This window comes from Gymnoscopelus braueri (genome assembly GCF_963280865.1).
Source record: "Gymnoscopelus braueri genome assembly, chromosome: 7".
NCBI classification, from domain to species: Eukaryota; Metazoa; Chordata; class Actinopteri; order Myctophiformes; family Myctophidae; genus Gymnoscopelus; species Gymnoscopelus braueri.
In genome coordinates, this window is record NC_137608.1 from 37,435,311 (window position 1) to 37,458,562 (window position 23,252).

The 23,252-nt window shown below is 43.4% G+C and overlaps 1 protein-coding gene across 2 annotated transcripts in view; it reads left to right on the top strand.

The window, feature by feature from the left end:
- Positions 1 to 23,252, top strand: part of pdlim2 (PDZ and LIM domain 2 (mystique)) — a 33,512-nt gene that overhangs the window by 7,269 nt on the left and 2,991 nt on the right. The window contains exons 4-8 of one of the 2 annotated variants that reach the window (XM_080432262.1): positions 444 to 595; positions 3,983 to 4,046; positions 17,770 to 17,888; positions 21,467 to 21,615; positions 23,128 to 23,239. In XM_080432262.1, the coding sequence (XP_080288388.1) occupies positions 444 to 595; positions 3,983 to 4,046; positions 17,770 to 17,888; positions 21,467 to 21,615; positions 23,128 to 23,239 (596 nt within the window). The remainder of the gene's footprint in view (positions 1 to 443; positions 596 to 3,982; positions 4,047 to 17,769; positions 17,889 to 21,466; positions 21,616 to 23,127; positions 23,240 to 23,252) is intronic. The other variant, XM_080432263.1, reaches the window with a different exon arrangement.

Here is a 23,252-nt window from a genome sequence, read left to right on the forward strand (position 1 = left end):
TGTTCCTCATAACCATTTGACCTCTGAAATAGTTTCTCAAGGTCTTACTTAAACTTTCCATTGCCATGCTCTGCGTGCTTCATTGTCATGTTAGAAAAACAAGCCATGACAGTTCAAACATTTGTCTGCCTGTATCTATACTGTGTGTACACACATTCCACGCATACAATACACAGTGTGGATATGCATGTACTGTATATGTTTTTATATAGATAGCATTTCCTGCAATCATATACAGTATACAGTGTAGATATGTATATGAATGCATCTATTCTGTATTGTACTGTAGTCATCTATTTTATTTCCTCTTCTGTTATTTCACGTTCTGTTATTTCCCAGTCTTCGGCAGCACTCAATATTACTAGACGTATGCCAGTTAAGCTTACTCTGAAATAAACGGAACTAAACTAAACAAAACTTAACTGAACTGTCTTGTCATGCAGGAGGCGGTGCTGGTTAGTCGAGATGAGAACCAGAACTACAGAGAATACACCATCTGCAGCCCTGCCTCCCTCTCTCCCGGACCCTACTCCCCTGAGCCTCCACCCAGCCCTGATGGCAAAAGAGAGATGCTGACACCAACCAGCAACAAAAGGCACTGCTTTTGTTCTGTTTATTTGCGCAATGAAACAAAGTGATAAAAAAAAGAAAGAAAACGGGCGCAAGGCAGCGCAAACGGGCAGTGCCAATTGTTATTGCTATCTTCCAACCGACGCAGTTGTCATTTTTAGACCCAGCGCCCACGTTATCTAATACCAAATGATCTTGCTCCTATTTAGCACCCATGGGTGTGTTTGGTCTTAAAATGAGGAGAAGCATTGCTATCTTAAGGTAATAAGGATAATAAGGAGGTAATTAAGGATCTAGGCCAGATTATCTATATATTTCATTCTTGGGTAACTGCCTGGTTTCTTTGCACGGAGACGAGCCATGAGGAGAGAGGAAGGGAGAGAGAAAGGGATAAAAATAGATGCATTTATTTCAATTAGTAGTTGCCTACACTATTACTTATATAATATCTTGATATACCTCTCATCCTTTAAGAATGTCTTAACCCATTGCATCCTGTCTTTCTTTATCTGTCTCTGCCCAATGGACAGTAGTTAACCCCCTGGATGCAATTTAAATGGGTCATGGGTGTCCTGGCCGACTTGGAAGGCTTTTAACAGTCACTACTATCCATAGTTACAAGTTCCAATGCTATAAAAACTGGTTAAACATTGGACAAATTGTCAAATAATACAAGAAAGAGGCAACAATTATGAAAATAGCTGATCTACAAGCTCATAACGCCTTGTGTTGCGAGGCGTTGTGAGCTTGTAAATCAGCTATTTTCACAATGTATCTATGGAACCGAATCTAATTAAATGTAATGCCTCAACTCCTACAATTCCAAATGCTTGTCAGGATGGGGGGTCCCCAGTTCAAATGTGATTATTTTGGGGGGTCCCCAGATCAAATATGATTATTTTGAGGGGTCACGGCCTGAAAAGGTTAATCACTGGTCTAAATAGTGCCCTGTGTGTTGTAAAAAAAATAAAATAACATGTAAAAGGAGTTTTAAAAAACATTGTTTAAGATCACTCTACGCCACTCAGACACTGGTAGTTGTCACGTGGTGTAATATGGTTGGGTTTAAATGTACTGTAATGTTTCCGGGTCTTTAAGTAATCAGTAGATGCCTGGCCAGTGGCCACAGGTTGGCTTCACCTGGAACTCGTGTCTCAGTTATTTCTTTCTATTATGGCGTGGTGGCACTCGGCGTCTGATCTCAAAAGCCTGCGTTCTAATCGGTTAATGTTGCAGTGTACGCTCGAAGTGCACCGCTTTTGCAGACGGCATAACGAGGCAGTGGAAACGCGAGTTCAAAGGAGGTGGAGAGGGCTGGAGAGGTCTTCTCACCGTGCACAGAGACAATGGTCACTCAACTCACTCTCAAGGATGGAAACATCAATAGTTTCGAGAACTGGAAGCAGAATCTCCTATATACTCTGTCACTGGATTCAAGCTTTGCACCGTTCCTTGCCGACTGAGTTGCATGGCTGAAACGGAGCAAGGCACGCCCACTGAGGGGTTTCCATGACGACAGAGAAGCGGTTCCTGATGCAAGACGCTGCTCGGCACAGCAGAATGTAAGAACTTTGGAGTTAATGCTGGGGCAGATTGACAATTAGCTCAATATCACTAGACTAGAGTGTATTTGGCAAACTATCAGGCAGCACTTTGGTTTACATGCCACTGGTGCCAGGAGACGCCAGGAGACTCGCCATTTCCTGAGTGAGTGCAGCTATCTCCCCTACATCAGCGGCACGGCGGATCGTGAAAGTCGTGGAGAAAGTGTCTGATGCCGACAGTGTTGTAAGTGACAGCTCATCTGCACAAGTCCCCAGCTCCCAGCTCCTCCACCGCTCCCAGCTCCTCGGAACAACTGGACGTGTTCTCTGGCCACCATGGCGTCCGCATCACGTTCGATAGTGGGGCCACAGGTGACATGATATGCCATTCCACAGCTATGAGGCTCGAGGCTCGGGTCGTGGCCAGTTTGCAGTCGGCCTGCCAAGCTGATGGAGCCTCAAGGCCGCGGGGTAGTTGGCGCGATGCGGATCACCTTCACTCGGGATGACAAGGTGTTCCAGTTCGCCAGTCTCGTTGTGGATAATCTTGACGTTGAGGTGCTTGCTGGCACCCTGGCATTGCTGTCTGACCTATCAGGAGAGAGGTGAGGCTTGGCGATGGCACAATCTACAAATATGGTTCTTCTCCCGCAGCAACTTCAAATCCCCCAAAGACTGTATGACCGGGAGAGTTTAGTGGGGCGTCGTTGCCTGACAACATACAGCTGGCCCACCATGTGAAACGTGCACCACGTAAGACTGCGTACTCAGTGGCGATGCCGGTTGACCCGGGTAACCTCCTCCTGCCATCTTGTGGGGGGTAATTTCCTCCTGAGTTATTTCCTCCATCTGACCTACTGGTCAGTGTATTGTCACTGATATTACTGCTCATATTCTGATCAAAGACTTGATCGAGAGACCATTGGATCCCATTTAGAAACACTGTTTAGACAGGCACCGTATGGACCGCATGTTACAATAAGTGCTCCTTTGACTCCAAAACAGGCCCAGAGTGAATAGGTACGAGAGCGACAGACAGAAAGTGGAGCCATGGGATTGTGCTGTGGTAACAAAGGATATGCACAGGATATCACATTCCACTGTTTTCATTCACACCAACAAAAGGCCAGAATGTGGAACGTTCACCACTCTTTCACTCTGTATGCCCTTTTGGAAATCTCATGGGTCATTTTGAACTGTAGGTCACAGTTCAAGCCCCAAATCCACTCTATGCAGACTGGAAATTGTACCATCTGATTCCCTTCCCTGCTACAATAAGACCTGAGGCCGATTCTACAAATGCCTTCTGAATCAGTAGTTCTCACACTTTCAAGATTTTTTTTCCCCCTCCAAAATAGCAGACGTACAAGCTCGCAGCTGTGAGCTTGTATATCTGCTATTTTTGAATAGCCAACGCTAAAATCTAAAATGACACAGATGCTTTCCCGGTTTTAATGGGTTACCCATTACACAGCCCTACTTTATACTCCATAGAACGACCACAAGTAGCAGCAATAGCAGATCTACATGCCCAGAACACGTCGCATCGCAGCGCGTTGTGAGCATTTAGATCTGCTGTTTTAACTGTTTTTGGAAATTTGTGAAAAGTCTTGAAGATTTTTGATAGTGTTCGCTGACATTCCTGGTTGAAAGTTTTTTAAATCTTGTTATATCATTAACACAAACGCGTACATCGGCATAATGCCATCATATGGCATTGAATATTGTGAAATATCTTTGTTGTATATGTTATGATACATTTGTTTCAATACACTTTACTGTAATTTGATTGAAACCACAGTGATTGCTTTAAATGAGCAATCACTCATCACACAGTTGATTGACTCATGTTTACTTTATTTTCACAGCATCCAGCTGCGTCCCTGGTCTCCAGAGGAAAGGAGTCACAGGCTATCCAGACCTCTGTCACAGGTCTGTATCCTTTTGTTTATTTTCTCATAATTTTGCATGTTATCAAAGAAAGCCATTTGGACCAGATTGTGAAATGGGTGTTGAGCTCACAATACTGCTGAATTTTAGTTTTATGACACATTATTTAGGTTACTGTCCTCTTCCTTAAAATGATGATGCATGTCTCATACGGTATGATCCGTAACAAATGAAGAGAATCCCGCAAACTGTCTGAACTTGCAATGAAAACATTAATTATAGAATAAATTATAATGTTTGGTTCTCAGACCTTCGTGGAAAAGCCATGATTTGACTGTGAGTAATCAAGAGGCTTCTTTTCTGAATTATGGTACAGTTACTGGTTTGGGGTAGTAGGCAGTGCCGCCATTATGTAAACATCGTTTGGATGTAGAATTTCACACAAAATGTCATATGTGCCCGCAAATTCATTCTCCCATTCATTGTCTATGGAGCTGCAATTCCTGGCCATACATCAATATGACATCTCTAATTAGAGCTTCAGTCCTCTTAGTTCTGGCTTTGGGAGAGGACTATTCATGTTGCTAGATACCGCGGGTATCCTCGTCTGCAAGAGTAACATTTCTTGACTTTGGTATTCCCATTTTAATGATTTAGTTCAAATTTGTTGTTGACAATATTTTGCGGCTAGAAGAAAGAGAGGATGCTGGCAAGGCAGGGAGTGTATAAAGTGAAAGGTCAATGATATAAAAGATGTGACATTCTGTTGAACAACGTTCTGGCAGCGATTAGCTCTGAGCCTACTGCAAAGATGAAAACCATTAGCATTCAATGAAACAATGGCCTTAACCTTTTAATGGTCTGCATGGAGAATGACTCATTAAAAACCCAGTCAATCTGGGATTGGTTTCAACGTATGAATTAAGAGTTATGTCCTCATACATCTTTTTTTTTGTTGCTTTTTTCAATATGTTTTGGTATTTTCTGCCTTTATTTCGAGTACAGTGGAGATTGACAGGAAACAGGGGAGAGAGTCAGGGAGTGACACGCAGCAAAGGTCCGCCGGGCTCGGGAATCGAACCCGGGACTTGCTCTCAGGCTGCATCAGAGCCTACAGTATATGTGGTATGCACCTTTTATAGGGCATCGGCACCCCCATTCACATACATTTTTTTAAGTTTGAATTGTAGATTACCCCATACATCAAAATATAGTTCTTAGTCAATCACCTAGAGAATAAAAACGTCTCCATTGCTATTCTTTATTTTTGGTGGTGGGGATACCCATTTGTTTACATTTGTACCACTTCCCTCTATCTTTCTAAATGGTTAAAATATAGACTTGGGTTATCTGTAGATTGATACCCGAGTTTTCTCTTGCTTATTTACTGCCTATTGGAACAAGACCGAGGAAGAGGGGAGAAGGCGTCTGGAAAGACTTCAGGGACTTATAGCGGGAGAGAATGTTGTGGGAAAGTTCATCATGAGATATTTCAGCTATGCCTAAACGGTTGGTCTCAAGCACCCGGCCCACTGAAGGCACAACATGGGACATGACGACGGGACAGGAAAAAACATACAGGACCTTTTCAATGGCTCAAAGAATTCCAATCATTTTTTATCACTACTGTGGATATTTCATGAAGTTAGATAAATATGCCCCCTTTGGCCATGGGCTTGAACTTAAAAACATTGACGTTTTCCATCTAAGGGGCTGCTTGCTGTCTTGAAAGAGACATTTTGAAACATCTTAATTGGCTGTGGGAATTGTTTTGTTTTTGTTGTTTACACAATAATGGAATTGCAAACTTGACCTCTTTGAACTGAAGCTTGCGTCAGCATAATTTGTACCTCTTGCACAATGAGTAGAACAGACCGACCAGCCTAGTTATGACTTGACTGGGCAAGTCCATAGCCAAAGGATCTGGTGTCAAGGTCACCATCATTACTTTCCCCTAACACTTTTGACTGATCTCTTGGTTGAGCATTGCACTAAACTAAAGTGATCTTTGACACAGATAAATCTGCTTCTGGCAACTGTCCATTCTTTCAAATACAGTAAAAGATTCCTCCTTTTTGTATTGTCTGTGATTTAAAGGCTAATAACAGTTGGATGTGATTTAAATGTGCTTGACATGTTGTCTCCTTCCAAGGCTCTGTTTAAGAGGTTTAAGGTTGGGGTTTGGGGGTGGTGCACGGACGGATATGAACCTTCCTGACCAGGCTACTTTGTAGATGGATCAGAATGACACGAGAGGGTTATGAGATGTTCAACGGGATGCTTTTTCAAGTGCTTACATCCCAGCTGAGCCAAGCGCCCCGGGCTGACAGTAGAGTGGAGCCTATTATGGATCTATCTTGTTGGCAGAGAGCTTCATCAGAACGCCTGTGGGAGTGCACCATGACTGTCTAACATGCTCCTTGGATGTCTAGGCCGGCCTTACATGTTTGTGGTACTTGGGAGGCAGGTCGGCCAAAGGGCCATGAACCTTTGCTTAGCACTCCTGTGTTTGGTGTGTGTGTGTGTGTGTGTGTGTGTGTGTGTGTGTGTGTGTGTGTGTGTGTGTGTGTGTGTGTGTGTGTGTGTGTGTGTGTGTGTGTGTGTGTGTGTGTGTGTGTGTGTGTGTGTGTGTGTGTGTGTGTGTGTGTGTGTGTGTGTGTGTGTGTGTGTGTGTGTGTGTGTGTGTGGGGGTTCTGTTTTCCTGCTTTTAATTTTAAATAGCATCTGACTCTTTAACCTCATTTTGTCGTCGTCAGTGTTGGAATCCATATCCTCTGGGAGATGTTGCATTCCTTCCTTCTTCCCTACACTCCAAAATCAACTTGACTTTGCTTTTCTCTTCCTTGGACCGTTCGTTCAGTGGCTTGGAATAAATATCCACTAATATGTTTCTTTTTGAGAGGAATGCTGTCTGAAACGTCGAAAGCAGTGTTACTTGGACACTCGCACACAGTCGGATTAAACTGTCTGAAGACCACAGCATCCGCTATGTGTTTTCCTTTCACCAGGGCTTTGTTTTAGAGAGCTCCCTCTGTTCTCTCTACAGGCCGTCAGCCTCACTCCCAGACAGTGTCCCAACAACCTATAGTGGATGGGAGTGAAGTTTTGGCCTGAGTCTCATCTTCCTCAGGACACCTCCCTTCTTAAAAAATAAAATAAGAAACATTAGTCACGAGCCTCCTGCCGTGGTGATTGGATTAGTGAGTGGGGGGGCCTTTTGAGAGAGGTTCAGTGGGGAAACGGTGTAGAGGCCTGCCGTGGACACGCCACAACTTGTGTGCTGCTGTGCTGGCTGGCAGCAACACAGTATCCCCAGTGAGATGTGCAGGCTGAGGGCCTCTCTGACAAGGCCCTCTGTCCTGCCTGAGAGGGTGCAGAGTGCTGCTGTATCAGGTGATCTGCGTCTCTGAAAGGCACCGTAAAGGGCTTTTTCCACCCCTGTTTTGGCTCCTTGGAGTGAGGAGAGAGGGATGCGCAACAGGATCCCCCATTTGCCAAGGGTGTTGGATGTCCTGAGAAAATGCACTGGACAATAGTGGGGCTGTGATGGCAGGGAAGGCTTGCTGTTGCTTTTTCCTTCAGGACCACAAGGCTGTTTTGTTGTGTGATGGGAGCTGGAGGAGACGGGGGTGGGAGTCAGGGGGATGGGTGAGTTGAGAGTGGACACTAGGGAGGCCCTCTGCCATTCCCAAACTGTACTTAAGCCATCACGCTCCCTCCGCTGTGCCCCAAGGCTGATCTAACACAGCAATGCCTCTTTGTGGCAGACCCAGAAGTCCAAAACGATGAACAACAGCGTATGCATAGTGACTACAGAGATTAATTGTACTGGAACATATTTCATTCTGTTAAAGATTAACAAGTGAAGTACTGTAGTATGCTGTTAACAAAAGAGAAAGTACATTGCATGACTGATTGCATGAATTTGTAGTATTTTATACTGTATGTACTAGGACTATAAACTATAGTTTATAGTCCTATAGTTTATAGTTTGTAGGATCACTCAGTGCGATTTTACAAGAAAACTAATCATCATTCACACACTTCAATGTCAACCATTTAAATACTGTACAGTAGCGTACTCAACCCCACTACTCTAGCATCAAGGCCGATCTCTTGCTGCAGTTCTTCACCCACCTCCTCCCCAGCTCCACCTGTTTAGCTCTGCTTTTATCTACCATTGGGGATTAGGTTACCCCTGTCCAAAGTCTAGTCTATGCACATGCAGCAGTGAGCCATAAAAGCAGATCTAGTTTGCTAAAACCAAACTTAGTGCCATGTCATAACCATCATTAAGCTATCAATATGTGATTTGTCCTGATAGAAAGGCACTGTAAAATGTCCCTTTGGGACAATAAAGTCTTGACCATGACCGTATCTGTCCATGTGGATTAACATCCTTCGGGAGTCAGTCAAAAATCTGCATATTTCTGTGTACTGCACATATAACATACGACGGATGGTCTCCATTTAACAGACTAAAGTTGTTGTGGTGCAATTTTAGCGGGTTCCACATTGTCCTCTGTAGTCTCATATTGTCATGGCATGACGTGACTAGCTGTGTTTATGGGTTTAGCACAGTGTATCTTCTGGCTCAACACCACAGCAAAAAAAAAGAGGGCCATCTAGAGATTCCTGGAAGCCTGTTCTTGGTCTGTAGCTGAGCTGGAAGGCCCACCTTCAGGATTCACAGCAGAGCAGAGCATCTGTTTATAACATCAGTAAAGTGACCACAACAGAATCCCTGTTGGGGGACAAGCAGGGCCAAAACCAAACTTGCTTTTCACGAGACACAGCCCATCACCAGGCCATTAGGACCAGGCTCGCAGTCTGGGTTTCTAGTTGCTGTACTTTGAGGTTCTTGAGGGTTGCCTTGGTGGGCTGCCTCATCCTGTGTCGGAGGACAGGGTGGTTGCTGTATAAATAGCCCTCCTACGGCGGGATGGCAGGCCATTGCAGGGTGACAGTCAATGTGGGGCCCATGCGGAACAGACTAGTGCTCCTCACTCTGCCAGAACTGGGTGGGGACACCATGGCTGCGTGACATGTAGCTCTGACGTCTTTATCCGTGTGTAATTAATTTATCTGGAAGGCAGGGCAACTACGCAAAAGCCCATCCAAGTCTTCATCCATCTTCTGCCCATCCATCCATCCATCTAAACCACACCTCCCTATTGGCTGGCCAGCTCACAGCAGGCCGGCCTGCGCGCCAGCCGCTGGTTTCATCCTGGTCTATTTTGGAGGTTGTGGTGGCCTGGAGTGCAAAGCTGTGGTCATAACTGTGGAACAGAAATGGAGGCCTGGCATTCAAGAAATAGAAATATTGTTTTGTTTCTGGTACACGGTAAAACTTTTACATTTCATTTTGCGCATTCTGCGAGTATTTCTGGTCTTTATCTCCCAGATCCAGTCGAAGCTTTGCACACAGACGGATCGACTGAGAATATGATGGTTGGAAATGATGTGCTATTTCAGGTCCAACGTGAGCGGGGCTGTTGTTTGGCTTGGCACACCGATGGCACGCTGTCTGACGGGGGCAAGTCGAGGCAGTGTAGGGGATGGTGTGTGTGTGTGTGTGTGTGTTTGTGTGCGGGGGGGGGGGGGGGGTGTCTCTTCTCTTCACAGTGAGGTCTGTGAGTGGACAGAGCAAGGCCCTTTCACGTGGACGACCGGCCGTTAAGCCCGGGGGTTCATTGTGGCCCCTGGCTGGGCAGCATGCCTCTCCTCATCCCCACCGATTGATCAGCACGCATGTTTTTCTTTCCCCTGAAGTGGAAAAGCAAACTGGGCCGCTTCTGATTCCCCTCGCCTTCCAGGCCCCCAGGCGCACTCGTGGGGACACTCAACCCTGTTAGCTTTATGGGGGGAATGTTGGCCAGGAGAGATGTGCCTATTTAGCAGCGCAGTTTAGGCGCTGTTTACGAAGGTGGTTGAATGGTATGTCAGCATTCCATAAGTTGTTGTCGGGGGAACTATGTGTGGATAACTGGCCCATGGTGCATTCACGCCAGTGAAAACATGCAGCATATATTCCCCCAGTTTTACAGAGGACAACACCCAGAAGTTGGGATAATGGTTACTATGGCTCCGTTTGTTTGTCATAAATCATAATTGTTAAGCTGGTAAAATCGCCACCGCAGGTAACACTCAGGAAAAAGATTCTTCTACAGCTCGGCACCATAAAAGTCTATCCTGCTGATATTTGAGATTTATGTATGCTCCAGCCAGTAGATGAAATTCGAACGAGGCTAATGCTACACTTCATCGTTAAAATATTTAATTATGCTGCAGCACTACGACGACACAGTTACTGTACCTCTGTGTGAAACCAGAGAGCCAGAAAGACCAGGTGGGCGCTGTCAACTTGTTTAATATAGAACACCTCTAATTACTGGAGCTGAGATACTGCCGGGCTCGTTAACCATTAGGTACTTTTGAAATTGAGCACCACAGTATCACCTCTGAGCTTGACAGATGAGCTGTGAAACAAAAAGTGCCCCTCTCATTTAGCCCTTCCAACACGTGAACATAGCTTTTATAATCCAATGCCAGTGATCAGCACACTGTGTTTGTCCTGCTTGTTTGTTTTATCCATAATGAACCTCCTGTTCATTGTAATTAGAGCCAGAACGATATATCAGTCTGGCCGATATATTGGCCATTATTTCACTTTCAACCTGGAGTAACTATTTTGAGCATATCACTATAGGCGGGAATTTCAATTGGTTTTCAATTTTCGATTTTCAAAAATAGCAGATCTACAAGCTCACAACACGTCCCAATGCGCTGTGAGCTTGTAAATCAGCTATTTATGACAGAATGTGAATAGGGTGGTTAAATAAATGAAAGTTCAGCTTATTTTTATACTTTCAAAATGTTATTTGTGTTTATTTTGTAATATTAGTCAAAACATCTGTATGTACTGGACTTCATTAGTACTCTCCAAATTCAGGATCGCCATCAGACCCAAAAATCTGGCATCGGTCAGCTCTAATTGTAATACGGTGCAGTCAGTGTATACTGTATGAGAAGCTGCAATTCAGGCGATCATAAATTAAAATGTATCATGAAGTCCAGCGATTTTAACCCCCCCCCCCCAATCCCCAACCATAAGGAGCTCCAGATGTTTAATGAGCTTGATATGCTGTTCCAGTCGGAGCCTTGTGGGGAATTTAATAAGACTGAAAAATGTGTTGCTCATGGGCTCTCTCCATTGGATAAATAAATGGTAGTTCTGTTGAATTCATTCCACAGGGTGCTGCATCATCGGTGCCGCTTTGGTGGCAGTGTGGGTGATGAAGGCCCCCCTCTGGGTTCAGACCACCTATGATCTCTCACTATCACATGAGACGGCTTTGCCTTGTTACTGGAATCTGAAGGTATTCACATTGAACGGGTGTCGCACGCTCATGTGGGAGAGCGGGTTTGCGGAGAGGGTAGCCACACAATTAACATTCTACACACATTGGTTATGTGTTCAAGTTTAGCGATTATGTCATGGTGTGTGTGTTTTGTTGTTCAGACAAACTGTACAAACAAGTCTTAGGTAGTATTATTCACTAGTTGACTTCTGTCAGTGGCTGTGTATGTTTACGCAGGGTTGAGGTTGGGATGTTTTGCAGGACGTTGTAGCCTCAGCAAAAACGGGGCCTTGTCACAGTCAGACAGTAGGAGACTGGAGAGTGAGTTACGCTTACAGCCATCCTGTCATCCCCATCTCTGCACAGTAAAATCCCCAGGGTTCATTTAACTGAGCTGCTGGTATGAACGGAAGCAAATGGACCCTTACAGGCCTGCAACTCGGAGAGTGTACATTCGTACACTCCCAGAGCTAAATGAACACTGAGGATTTTACTGTGTACTGTTCATCGGGCCTCTAATCTTGTACATATGGTGTGTATCAGGAACTGTCTGATGGTGTGTGTGGCCATGATGAGTGGTAGACAGAGGGAGGGATGAGGGGGAGCCCATGTCTGTCATTATCACTGGCATCACAAAAGATCGCTGCTCCTTTAAGCCATGTTATTGAACATTTGTAATACAGAACGCTGGACAGTCATGCTTCTATATATGGATGACCTTTGAGGGTTAGAGATGAACTCGCAATGAGGATATGTTGTGTATACTGTAAGAAGGAAAATCACTTAATCTTACTAAATGATTAATTGCACAGAAATGAGACTGAGATTATAAAGTTAGGACCAGTTGTAAAAGAAAAGTGCCTATATAACTGTGAAAGTGCTTGATATCATTGTTATGGCGCGGCTCTACAGGAGTCATCTAGCCATCTAGAAGAGGGTCTGTCTTGGTGTCTGTGTCCACCGTCTGGAGCTAATCTCGCAAACCGCTGGACCGATTAGTGCCAAATATCTTGTATAATCTGCCAGTAGGGCACAGAATTACCTCCGCTAATTGTTTTGAAGTCAATTCCGTTTTGAATCATGCATCATAGATATGTCACATGATTTGATTTTTTAGGTATATTAGGTGCTTGAGTCCTTCAGTGCCACTGGACGTCTAAAATGTCCGTTGTGATATAAGCCCTGTGCCACTGGCACACAAAAAAATGTTCAGAACCCAAGATATGATGATTTGAAAATGTTCTGCTCCATTCACTTCTTGTTTAACTTCTTACTGAAAAAAGCTGTATCTCGGCTCCTAAGCACTTTTTTTTTACAATGAATTTTGGCTGTGGCACTGAATGGCACTTTTTTTTTTACAATGAATTTTGGCCAGTGGCACTGAATGAGTTAAGTACTTAAGTTCTTAAGCCCAAAACAAACAAACAACTTAAATTCACCTGCAAATACTAATGACTGAATTGTATGATTCTGACAGAAAATGGATGCAGAACCTTTCTGAATTTGTGTCTTTCTCTGGAGAAACTTTATTAAAGAGTGCTGAGAATAATGATCTGTAAGAATATGAAGTGGTACTAGTGCAGGACTTATTCGAACCCATTGGAGAGAGTGCTGTGTTATATGAGATTCTAACACTGCAGTGTCGAGGGCCACAATTGACGTTCCCACTTCAAGCAAGGTTTCAGCTGTCTGCAGCCATGGAGCCCAAAGTTCCCATCATGTCACCACTCATATCAGCACCCTGACCCAGTGACGTTCAGCCCTTCCCTATAAAACATCTCTATTGGTATCTGAACCCATAAAAGAGGTAAAGCATGCTAATTATACGAATTTTTTGATATGGGATCTGTTGCGTGTTATACATGAAGCAGAAGATGGACGCGGCAACGTTTCATTGAACACAGACATAATTACAAGGCACGGCAGGCCGTCAGTGACAGTGGATAACGAGCAGGTTCGCCCCAGGTCTCCGCACACAGGACCTCCGCGAATCTATAGCCTACTGCTGCGTAGGAAATAGTGTACACAGCTCTGATTATTACCCAGCCCAGGATGTCTGGTGTTCCCCCGTCCACACCCCCGGCCCTGATGCACTACAGCAGCCGTGTCTCAATAAGCGAGACGGTGAATGAGCAGTTACCGTACTTTCGTATAGCAAGGACTAAGCTTTCCAAAATAATGCCTCCCCTAAGCATCCCTCCTGTGTGCTGCTGGCCCGTGCCCTGTAATTGAAGCTGCAGGGTGGTAATGATGATGATGCAGAGTGGCTCGGTTGGAGCCAGACTGAAGACTCCTCCGCTGCCAGTGTCCTCGCCTCAATTTGCCATTTCCTGTTTCGTTTTTTGCATCGGGGCTTTGACGGAGGCTTGTTTGTGTTTAGAGTGCTCCTCTTCTCTGTTTGGTTATCCTAACTTTTATCTATCTATCTCTGTCTCTCTCTCTCTCCCTCTATTAAGCGTGCCAACGTGTCGTCACCACGGGGGGCGAGGCATTGGGCGTGGCATTGGGCAATGTTAAGTCAACCTGGTTTTTACCCCTCAAAGATGTCCGCAGCTACCAAAAGACACTTATTGACGCCCCTTTCAGGTTTTTTGGCACGCTCTATATGACCTTCTCGCTTTCTTTTTCTCTCCCCTGTACAGACACGTGCCACAGGCCCTTTCTGTTGGTCAGTCTCGTTCACACACGCACGTGCGCACACACACACAAGCACACACACGCACACACAGTCACACACCACTGCCACTAAGCTCCAAATACTAAGTGAGAGGTGAAATTGTGGGTCAAGAAATGAATTGTATACCACTAATGACCCAGGTCGTGTTAACGGCAAAGCTCCTGATTACAGTTCAGTGCAGCTCTAATCAGGGCTTCCTCTTCCACAGGAACCAGGAGGGATTGAGCGAAACTCTCCACCATAACTCTCCACCATGCTCCTGCTCTAAGACAGAATAATAGTACAAATATTATAATAGTACAAATATTAAGTTTAAAAATATATATATATTCAAAGATTTGCACAAATTATCACGATTTTTCACTCTGTGCCGCGCTATGAGCTTGTATATCTGCTATTTTTGAATAGCCAAAGACATCTAAAAATGACAGATGCTTTCCCGGTCTTAAAGGGTCACTGCTCCCCTTTCACGTTTGACATTTCACATACTGTATGTGCAAAATGGACTGTGACAAAAAAATACCCCAAACGAGTGTGGACTATATTATATCATTATTTATTATTATTACTTCACCCTTGCCCGTTTTACCAGTGGAACAGAGATTAATTGAGCACAGCAGTGGTTTTGGGAAACCCAGAACAATTCCACAGTTTGCAGCTATAAAAGGACCGAAGCAGGGAATGGGAATGTTGAACCATCGATGGGAGAACTCCTCCGTCGGGCCAGACCATGTTCTCTGGACCTTCTAAGGTCAAACTCAATTGCAGCTGCATAGTCCCTGTCGCTGTGGAACGCTTGTTGTTTTTTCTCTCTCTTTCTTCCTCTCCATGTTCTATTTGTTGCTTTTGTGTTGTTGCTCTACTTCATTACATTTCTCTGGGGTCCCATAGATGAGATCTGTGATTAGATGCCTAAATCATTGCCTTTCTTTCCCGTTCACATTGCTGGAGACAGGAGCCTTGGGAGCTACTTGACAGCAGGTTTCATCTGTCGGTGGAGCAGATGGAGATTTGCATCCTAGATCAGGCCTCCATAACTTAATCGCCAGCCAGACGTTTATATAACATCAAGCTTTGGGTTGCATTAGAGTGTGTTTTCGCATACTGGGTTGCTTCGAATAGGGAGCCCTATTCAAAATAAAGTGTATATAAAGTATATGCCTAAAGGTATTTGGCCTTTAGATTGGTTCCCAGCAGGAGAGCACACATGAGTCTCCGTTTCATACTCTGATGATATACAATGTGATCTGATGAGCCCTCCATTATTGCAGTAAGTTTTCCTGGGAAGAATCTCCGAGAGCTGTCCCAGTGATCGTTTCTGGTAAAGACTTCCTGGCAGGAGTTGCTGATCTGCCCACTCGCTAGGAAAAAGAAAAGGAAAATTGGGCTCAATTGAGAACAGAGAGCATTGTTCAAAGAGTTGTTGAATTGGAAGCGGGTGCTGGCAAATGGAGACACAATCACTGACTTCTACTAGTGCCACTTTCTCCAGCCCAGTCTTCCAGCATCCAGGCCCCATCCTGAGAAATGTGCTGGCTCAAAGAGAGCCAGGGTGCTGGGATGGGCTTCTGTACCAGCGATGCCAGCTGATGACGGTGAAGGGTAGCTGTTTTGCAGGGAGCTGTGTTGTGAAACTGGGTACTTGGAGTTGACTGTGGACTTTTTTTGATTCGTACACTCAGTTTTCCTGGACTGTGCACTTGGCCTGAAGTGAAGTAATAGCTTTGTTTCCCCAGCAGATTGAAACTTGTGGAACACATTTTCTGGAGGCCCCGGTGGTCCCTTCTATTCACCAAGTGGTTTTGTTCCGATGACTATCGCAGGCAGAAGAGCTCTGATTATTATGTTTTGTGTGTTTCTGTAAACTGGCCTCTGTTGCAGGTGGACACACATTTAGAGGTGTTGCACAGTGTTGTGGCTAAAGCAATTTGTTTGTTGAGATTCCTGACAGTAAAATTGTCTGGGTTGAGTTATGTGCTGCTCATAATTGGAACAGGTGTGTTGTGTGTTCAGGGTGCCTGGGGTCAATTTCACCATGAACATGCACTAACACCACACAGGAAAAGAATGCACACACATACACACCCGCACTAGTACTCAGCTGTGACCTAATTAAACGTGTTCCTGTCTGTGGCTCGACAGATTAACTGCTCTTGACTCTGTACTTGCACTTTTCCAATTGCCTTCAGTTCTTCTCTTTTTTTTTAAGTAAAATGACTGCAGTTATTTCCCTAACCTTCTGTGCACAATGGGTATGTAGTGCCCTCTTGTGGCCAATGTGAAACAATACCACTTTTTCAATCTGAACAAGAACAACCAGCGTAATTCAGGCAGGAAACAAAGTTTAGTCAGTAAACCATGTTTGTCTTGGCCAGGTGAATACACGTCAATAATGTTTGGCATTTTTTTCTCTTTGTTTTCTTGACAAGGAAAATTGCTCAAATAACCGCTATGCATAATTGTGAGAACTGTACTTCACTCTGGAGCACAAAGAAGTACACACTGGCTCTGCCTCTTCAAACGAATGCAATGGCCAGTGCCAAACATCTGTTACCACGCAAATATAATCTCTGTCATCTTGCTGACGGGCTGAATTCCGGCTCAGTTATAAATAGCAATCAAGAGCTAACAATGGTGATGTTGGCTGGCTGTGATCACTAGATAAACATGTGATTGATCAGGATCAGGATCAACAACAGCACATGAATGTTGGGTGTGGCTGTGGCTCGACCAAGACAAAACTCCATTTGGGGACGGGCCAAACTATGACAAAATGAATTTAAAATGTAAGGACTAGTCATGATGACTTCACCAACTCTTTTATTATGGACAGAGTAGTGGAAATTCACAGGCGTCACCCCGAATCTGTTCTGTTTAAGTTGAGAAAAGACACTGGATGCATTCTCTACTGTATGTGTTGTACCTCCATCTTGGGATTTTGTGTGCTGTACATACAGTCCCCTCCCACCCTCCTATCCCACTCCCTTTTTCTGATCACAGCTCACAGGATTATCAGACTTGGTACATTCCAGGTTGTCAATACATCCTGCCCCCTGCAGAACACATACTGGTACAAACTCATCTCCAATTTTCCAAGTCTAGAGCATTTGCAGATGAAACACAAACCCTTTCTTAAGTGCCAGTTCCTTGCATTGTCAAGTGACGATCCACATCTCTTATCAATAAACCCTTGGCTCTGAGGTGAACATAACGCTTTGATTTGCTTTACTTATTTTTTAGCAATATTGTCTACTCTTTTCCAACTGTATTCTGAACAGCCACACATGGGTTGATTCAACCGTCAGAGCTGACGGAGGTCGGTTCTAAGGGTTAATCAATTTAATCCGTTATGAAAAATTATTGATAATCGATTTAAAAAAAATATAAACTATTCGTTTTTTCCTTCAATTCGTTTTTTTGAAAATAGCAGATCTACAAGCTCACAACTTTTGTTAATCGGCTATTTTCAGTAGTTTCGTGCAACACTGTTGTGCGACAAAGTATTAAATAGGGCTAGTCAATGAGTACATTTTTGTATCTATTAGAATGTCTTTACATTGATTAGTTGATATAAAACCTAAGACAAATAAATAAAAAAAAACACTCTTCTATTCAAATAATTGAAACGGTAATCGATAGAATAATCGCTCAGAAAATAATCTATAGTTGCATCTCACTTTATTCTCTCTCGCTGTCACTCACTCACTCCGTCTCATTCTCTCTACAGGAGTTCTCCTCTGAAGTCTTCAGGAACAACTCTGTGTCCAGTAGAACCCCCACACCACCAGGCCGCTACTCGCCCCTCAGCCCCATTGATCGGGACATCCCTATGTCACCCCGACGCAGGTACTGTGACACACAACTACTGTACTAGCATGGTATTGTTTGCGACTGAATTTATTATTTATTATGGACCTTAAGATTAAAAAAGGTTTGTTTTTAACTTTCGGTTGATTTGTCTCACTTGCTGTCCCTATTTGTTACTCTTACATTCCACAAAAGTTAAGTATAAATGTTTATTGTAAAACTGCACAGTGTTGGTATAATTCTAAATGAGCTAATGTCTTATCTTGCACAATTAACACGAGTCCACAAGACAACCCAAACATGATTTTTTCGTGCAAATTTCAACATACTGATGACCTCCATCACTCTTACTGTCTAATTTCAATATCATTTGTCAATTGAATGCGTAATTTAGCATTCTCCTGCCTTACTTGAGAGTTCACCTCACAAGATTGCTGATTACATAAAAACACTCACACAAGACGACGGATAAGTAAACATTGGTTGACTCAACTCTTAGCTATAAGTCATAGTCTCTTGCAGGATCTTTTGTCTGCATCCCTCCTCTCTCTTTGAGAGTCCGTGCTCTACCAGCGCAGGGGGAGTCTTATTGCAGGGTTGACTTTGGCTCTGATTCCATCCTGGCTACCCCAGGCCAGTGGTGTGACGTGTCCGCAGACGGAATCAAATTCAGCCACCCCATATCCCCCAAAAAGTCTTGACTTTCCTTCTCCCCCCTAATTGGCCCCCAGTCTAGAGTCCCCAGCTTGTACACCAAACCTCTCCCCGCTCCAGCACAGCCAATGACGGGCTTTGTGACACCCACTGCCCGCCCCCATTTCTCTCTTGGCCAATGGGTGCCAGGCAAGGGGCACACCTTTCAGTGAGACTCTTGTTCTTCTTGTCTCATCTGGTGTAGATAGAGGTATGTGTATGTTTTGCATCTGTGTGTGCATGTGGGTTCAAGCGTGTGTGCTTATGGTTTGTTGAGCAGTCACAGTAGTGGTTAGACGTGCAGGGGACTTTTAAGCTTACTGTAGCTTTTTGCTGTCCGGTCCTGTCCTGAGGTGAGTCTTGTCTAGAATTTGATTTTTTTTATAATTGAGTCTAGGAGTCACAGGTTCATATTTCTGAGAGATGTGGGGGGACCTATTCAATCATCTCTCCATTGTCCTGACTTTGTGTTGTGGTTGAAAATAGTGATGCTATCAATGTTTTGACTACATGCATTTTTAGGCTTGTTTACAGACCTGTATTTTTACTAGATTATAATCATTGGTCCTCTGTGCCAAGTGTGGCAGCGGGATACCAAACATATCTGCCTTTTGATGTAGGCATTCTGTTGACATGCTTTACTTCAAAGTCAAATGATTCCAAGACAGCACACTTCTCCAGTTTGTCCTTTACTCTCTGAAACTCCGGCACTTACACTGTAAAATGACGCACTCCGGACTTCCAGGCAGCCCAATGACATTCTTTCTGGCCTTTCAGTTGTGGTGTTATTTGTTTTGCTCCCATTTGACCCAGACTTTCCATTTGTTTTGGGATTGCATGTCAGAAGGGATGGTGAGAGAGGCAAACAGCGAAACGGATCGCTGAGGGTGGAGCTGTGCATGTGGAAAACTTGGAGGGCGTGCTCACTGCTCAGGAGTCTGTTTTCAATTTCAACCATGTTCTGGGATGCAGGAGAAAGGGCCAGCGCGTTGGCCTTAGTCACAAATTTATTATCCTGTCTGGTTGCCATCTCCTGTTTCAGCCATGTGCTTTGAGATGGAAGCAAGCACCAAAGGCTGATACACAGCAGAAATAAGCCATACCCTAAAACACAGGCGTGCATGCACAGTTTTCAAGTGCAAACCTGAGGGCTGGTCACAGTTTATCACAGATTAGCTTATTAGTGAATTGTTTAAGAGTAATTTAAGGCCTTAAACATACAAAAAAAAAGATTGTGATCAAAACGTTCCCTTATTTTCCCCAAAAACTGTGGAATGGAACATTTAAAGGTACATTTAGTTTTATAGCACTGTAAAAGAGGTGTTTGTTCTCTAAACCAGTTACATCATTGAATTGTTTATTTCAAGCTTTCAGATTTTCAACAAATATTTAAACAGGCTTTCCGTACCTTGACAATTTTGATGACAGACAGGACAAACCAGACCAAGTGAGCTCACTGATTCTAGTTGACACCTTCCAGGATGTCATTCCCAATTGGCTACAGGTGAATGGCTGCCAACCACACCTGAAGGGTCTGTACCCAGCCAACCGGTTCTCACTAACAGCTGCGGGTCACAAACTCCTTTCAGTCAAATACACATATATAGAGATACTTTCACTCTTGGTGCCTCTGAGTCTACAGGTATTCCTGTTTTATTCAACCTGAGTTGAGACTCGTGAAACTTGCTATTGCAACTACGCACAAAGCAGCTATGGAAGAAGCTGTGAAAGCATACCTGTCGATCATTACATGAATGTGCTTATTACAAGAGCTTGCTGATCTGTTAATTACCTGGCATCCTAAACTAATCTGAAGGGTCAATGCACCACCTACAGACAGTTCTGTGATTGGATGGAATTGAGCGTAATAATAATAATCACATTCCTAAATTGACTCACTTCTGAGTTATTTGCCCCAAGGCAGAAAAGGTGTCCTATGCTGTCCATCCACCCTGAATGTATGCCAGTGTTAAAGTTGTGATTGAATGGTGAATATTAATACATCAAGGGAATGAAGGGATGCATTGAGTCTAATGTCTTCCCTAGTCTAGATCTGGCTGTTTTTGAAGTAGTCTTTGCTCTACTTAGACAGTAGAACACACACACACACACACACACACACACACACACACACACACACACACACACACACACACACACACATATATATATATATATATATATATATATATATATATATATATATATATATATATATATATATATATATATATATATATATATATATATATATATATATATATATATATATATATATACACACACACACACACACTACATAAACAAGTTAGACTGGTCAACTGATAGCCATAATATCTCTCACAGTTATTTTTATTATGTCCTTGTTACTTCCTGCCTGAAGGCCATATTGAGAGTTTAAACAGAACCCCCTGTAAATGGATAGGAGTGGCGTCAAGTTGATGGTACATAGGCTGAGACTGGAGATTGGCTTTGGCCTGTTGCCTGGGGTATGCAATGAAGACTTTATGTTTGGAGGTCAAACTCACAGGGCTGCCCACTGGCCCTGCCTTAATTTCCTCTGGATTCTGTCAAACTGGCCTTCCATAAGTCCCTCATAATGTACATAACCTAGTGAATATACCCATATAGAAAGGTTGTATAAGAAATCCAGTAGGATTCCTCTATGTATTAAATGAAAATGATAAGCCATATAATAATATTTAATAATAAGCTTGGGTTTAAGTGATAAATGACTGTAAGGTGTATATCATATACTGAACATCCCAGTATCAATGGATCAGAAAATGGCAACATTTATGTAAAATATCTACAGGGAACTGGCCACATTCATATAAGAACTTTCCAATTGGTTCTTTTGTCTGGAGATGTACTGTATGTATGTTTAGTGTATTTGATTATCTGTATTCATTATTCTCACACAGCAGTTCCAGCTCCGATTTTGCCATGCAGAGGTTCGACAAGGAGTCCGAGGTATACAAGATGATCCAGGAGAACAAGGAGTCACGCACGCCTCCTCGTCAGTCGAACACCTTCCGCATGCTGCAGGAAGTCCTGGAGGCCGATGAGAAAGGTTAGGAGTCTGTGGCTTCGCCAACACCTGTGAATTAAAGACATACAATACACGCAGACACACCTAAGTAGGGGTGCAACAGTTAATTGAACTAATCGATTTTTTTTAAATTGCCTTTTTTTTCGTGTTGTGAGCTAGTGGATCGGCTATTTTAGCTATTTTTGCATAACATCGTTGTACGACAAAGTATAAAATAAGGCTTAAGTGGTTAATCAGAGAAAACAATCTATTAGAAGTTTTTTACGTTGATGTGTAAAAAAATATTTTACTTATCGAAAACGTAATCGAAAGAATAATCGATAGTTGCAGCCCTTCACCTAGTCTCAGCTTGCTCAAACAGCTTTGTGTTTTATTCACATTTGGAAGGCTGTTCCTGGTACATCTCACACACTAAGACGTTGCTGCTTTCAGATTACAGCTATTATGTCAAATTTCACATAATTTACCACAATTTCGGCAATTGTTTCTCACGTGGTAGCTCCCTCTTGCATGTGAACCCTGGCAGACCTACAGTATGTAGGCCGTCCAAAAGGAGTAAGTGAGTTCCTCAACAGTGATACGGACCCAACATTTCCATATGGCCATCAGCTGTGAAGCAGAGTCAAAAGCACTGTGTGCTGTTGAAAAGGCACACAGTGAAACAGCACACAAACTAATTGATTTAATTGATGATTACTAATAATCGATAATTAACAAAATCATTGATTATTAATGTATCCCTATTTTGGGATACATTATCAAAAATAGTGAAAATATCAACAAGCTCTATTATTTTCACTATTTTTGCACGACACCGTAGTGCTAAGAAGTATAAAATAACGCTTGAGTTGTTAATCAATGTATTAATATATTAAAAAGTGTTTTTTTTTAATGAAATCTATATAGAACAAAAAGTAATAGATGGAATAATCGCTAAGAAAATAACGAACAGACCTAGTGCTGTTCTTTTTTTTTTACAGAAAGTTAGCTTCCTCCAACTTTTGCTTTGACAAATGGCAAAGCAAACAATTCCGATTAGTAATAACATTTAGTTATGACATGATAACTCCCAGTGTGCCCTGTGGATGTCTCATGTCATTCATTCATTTGTTGATTTGGACAGGACAATGCATATTAATGAACATCATGACGTAAATACACCGGAATTAGCAAAGATGCTAGTTTTCATCCGCAGTCCTCACAAAGAAACATAAAATAAATCAGACAGACAAACAGAGGAATACAATGAAGCGTGTCCCCTAACAGAATGATATAGCAGTGATGACTAGTAAGTGAACACAAAGGGACAGTATGCTAGCACAGACAGAGGCCAGTGAAGACAAACAAATCGGTGATGTGATACACAGGTTGCCAGAGGGAGACACAAAGCTGTCATGCCTTCCTTATGAGCGGCTGTAAATGAGGTTGTTGGGTGTTGAATACGAGTGTGTGTGTGTGTGTGTGTGTGTGTGTGTGTGTGTGTGTGTGTGTGTGCGTGTGCGTGTGCGTGCACGTGTTTCTTTGACTACCCAGAGGCAGCTTTGAGGTTCCCAGGGAAGCTTTCGCCCAACCCCCCAAAATCCAACACATCAGTAGGAGGAGTCGCCAAACACCACACCTGTGAGAAGTGTGGCACCAGCATTGTGTAAGAGTTCATG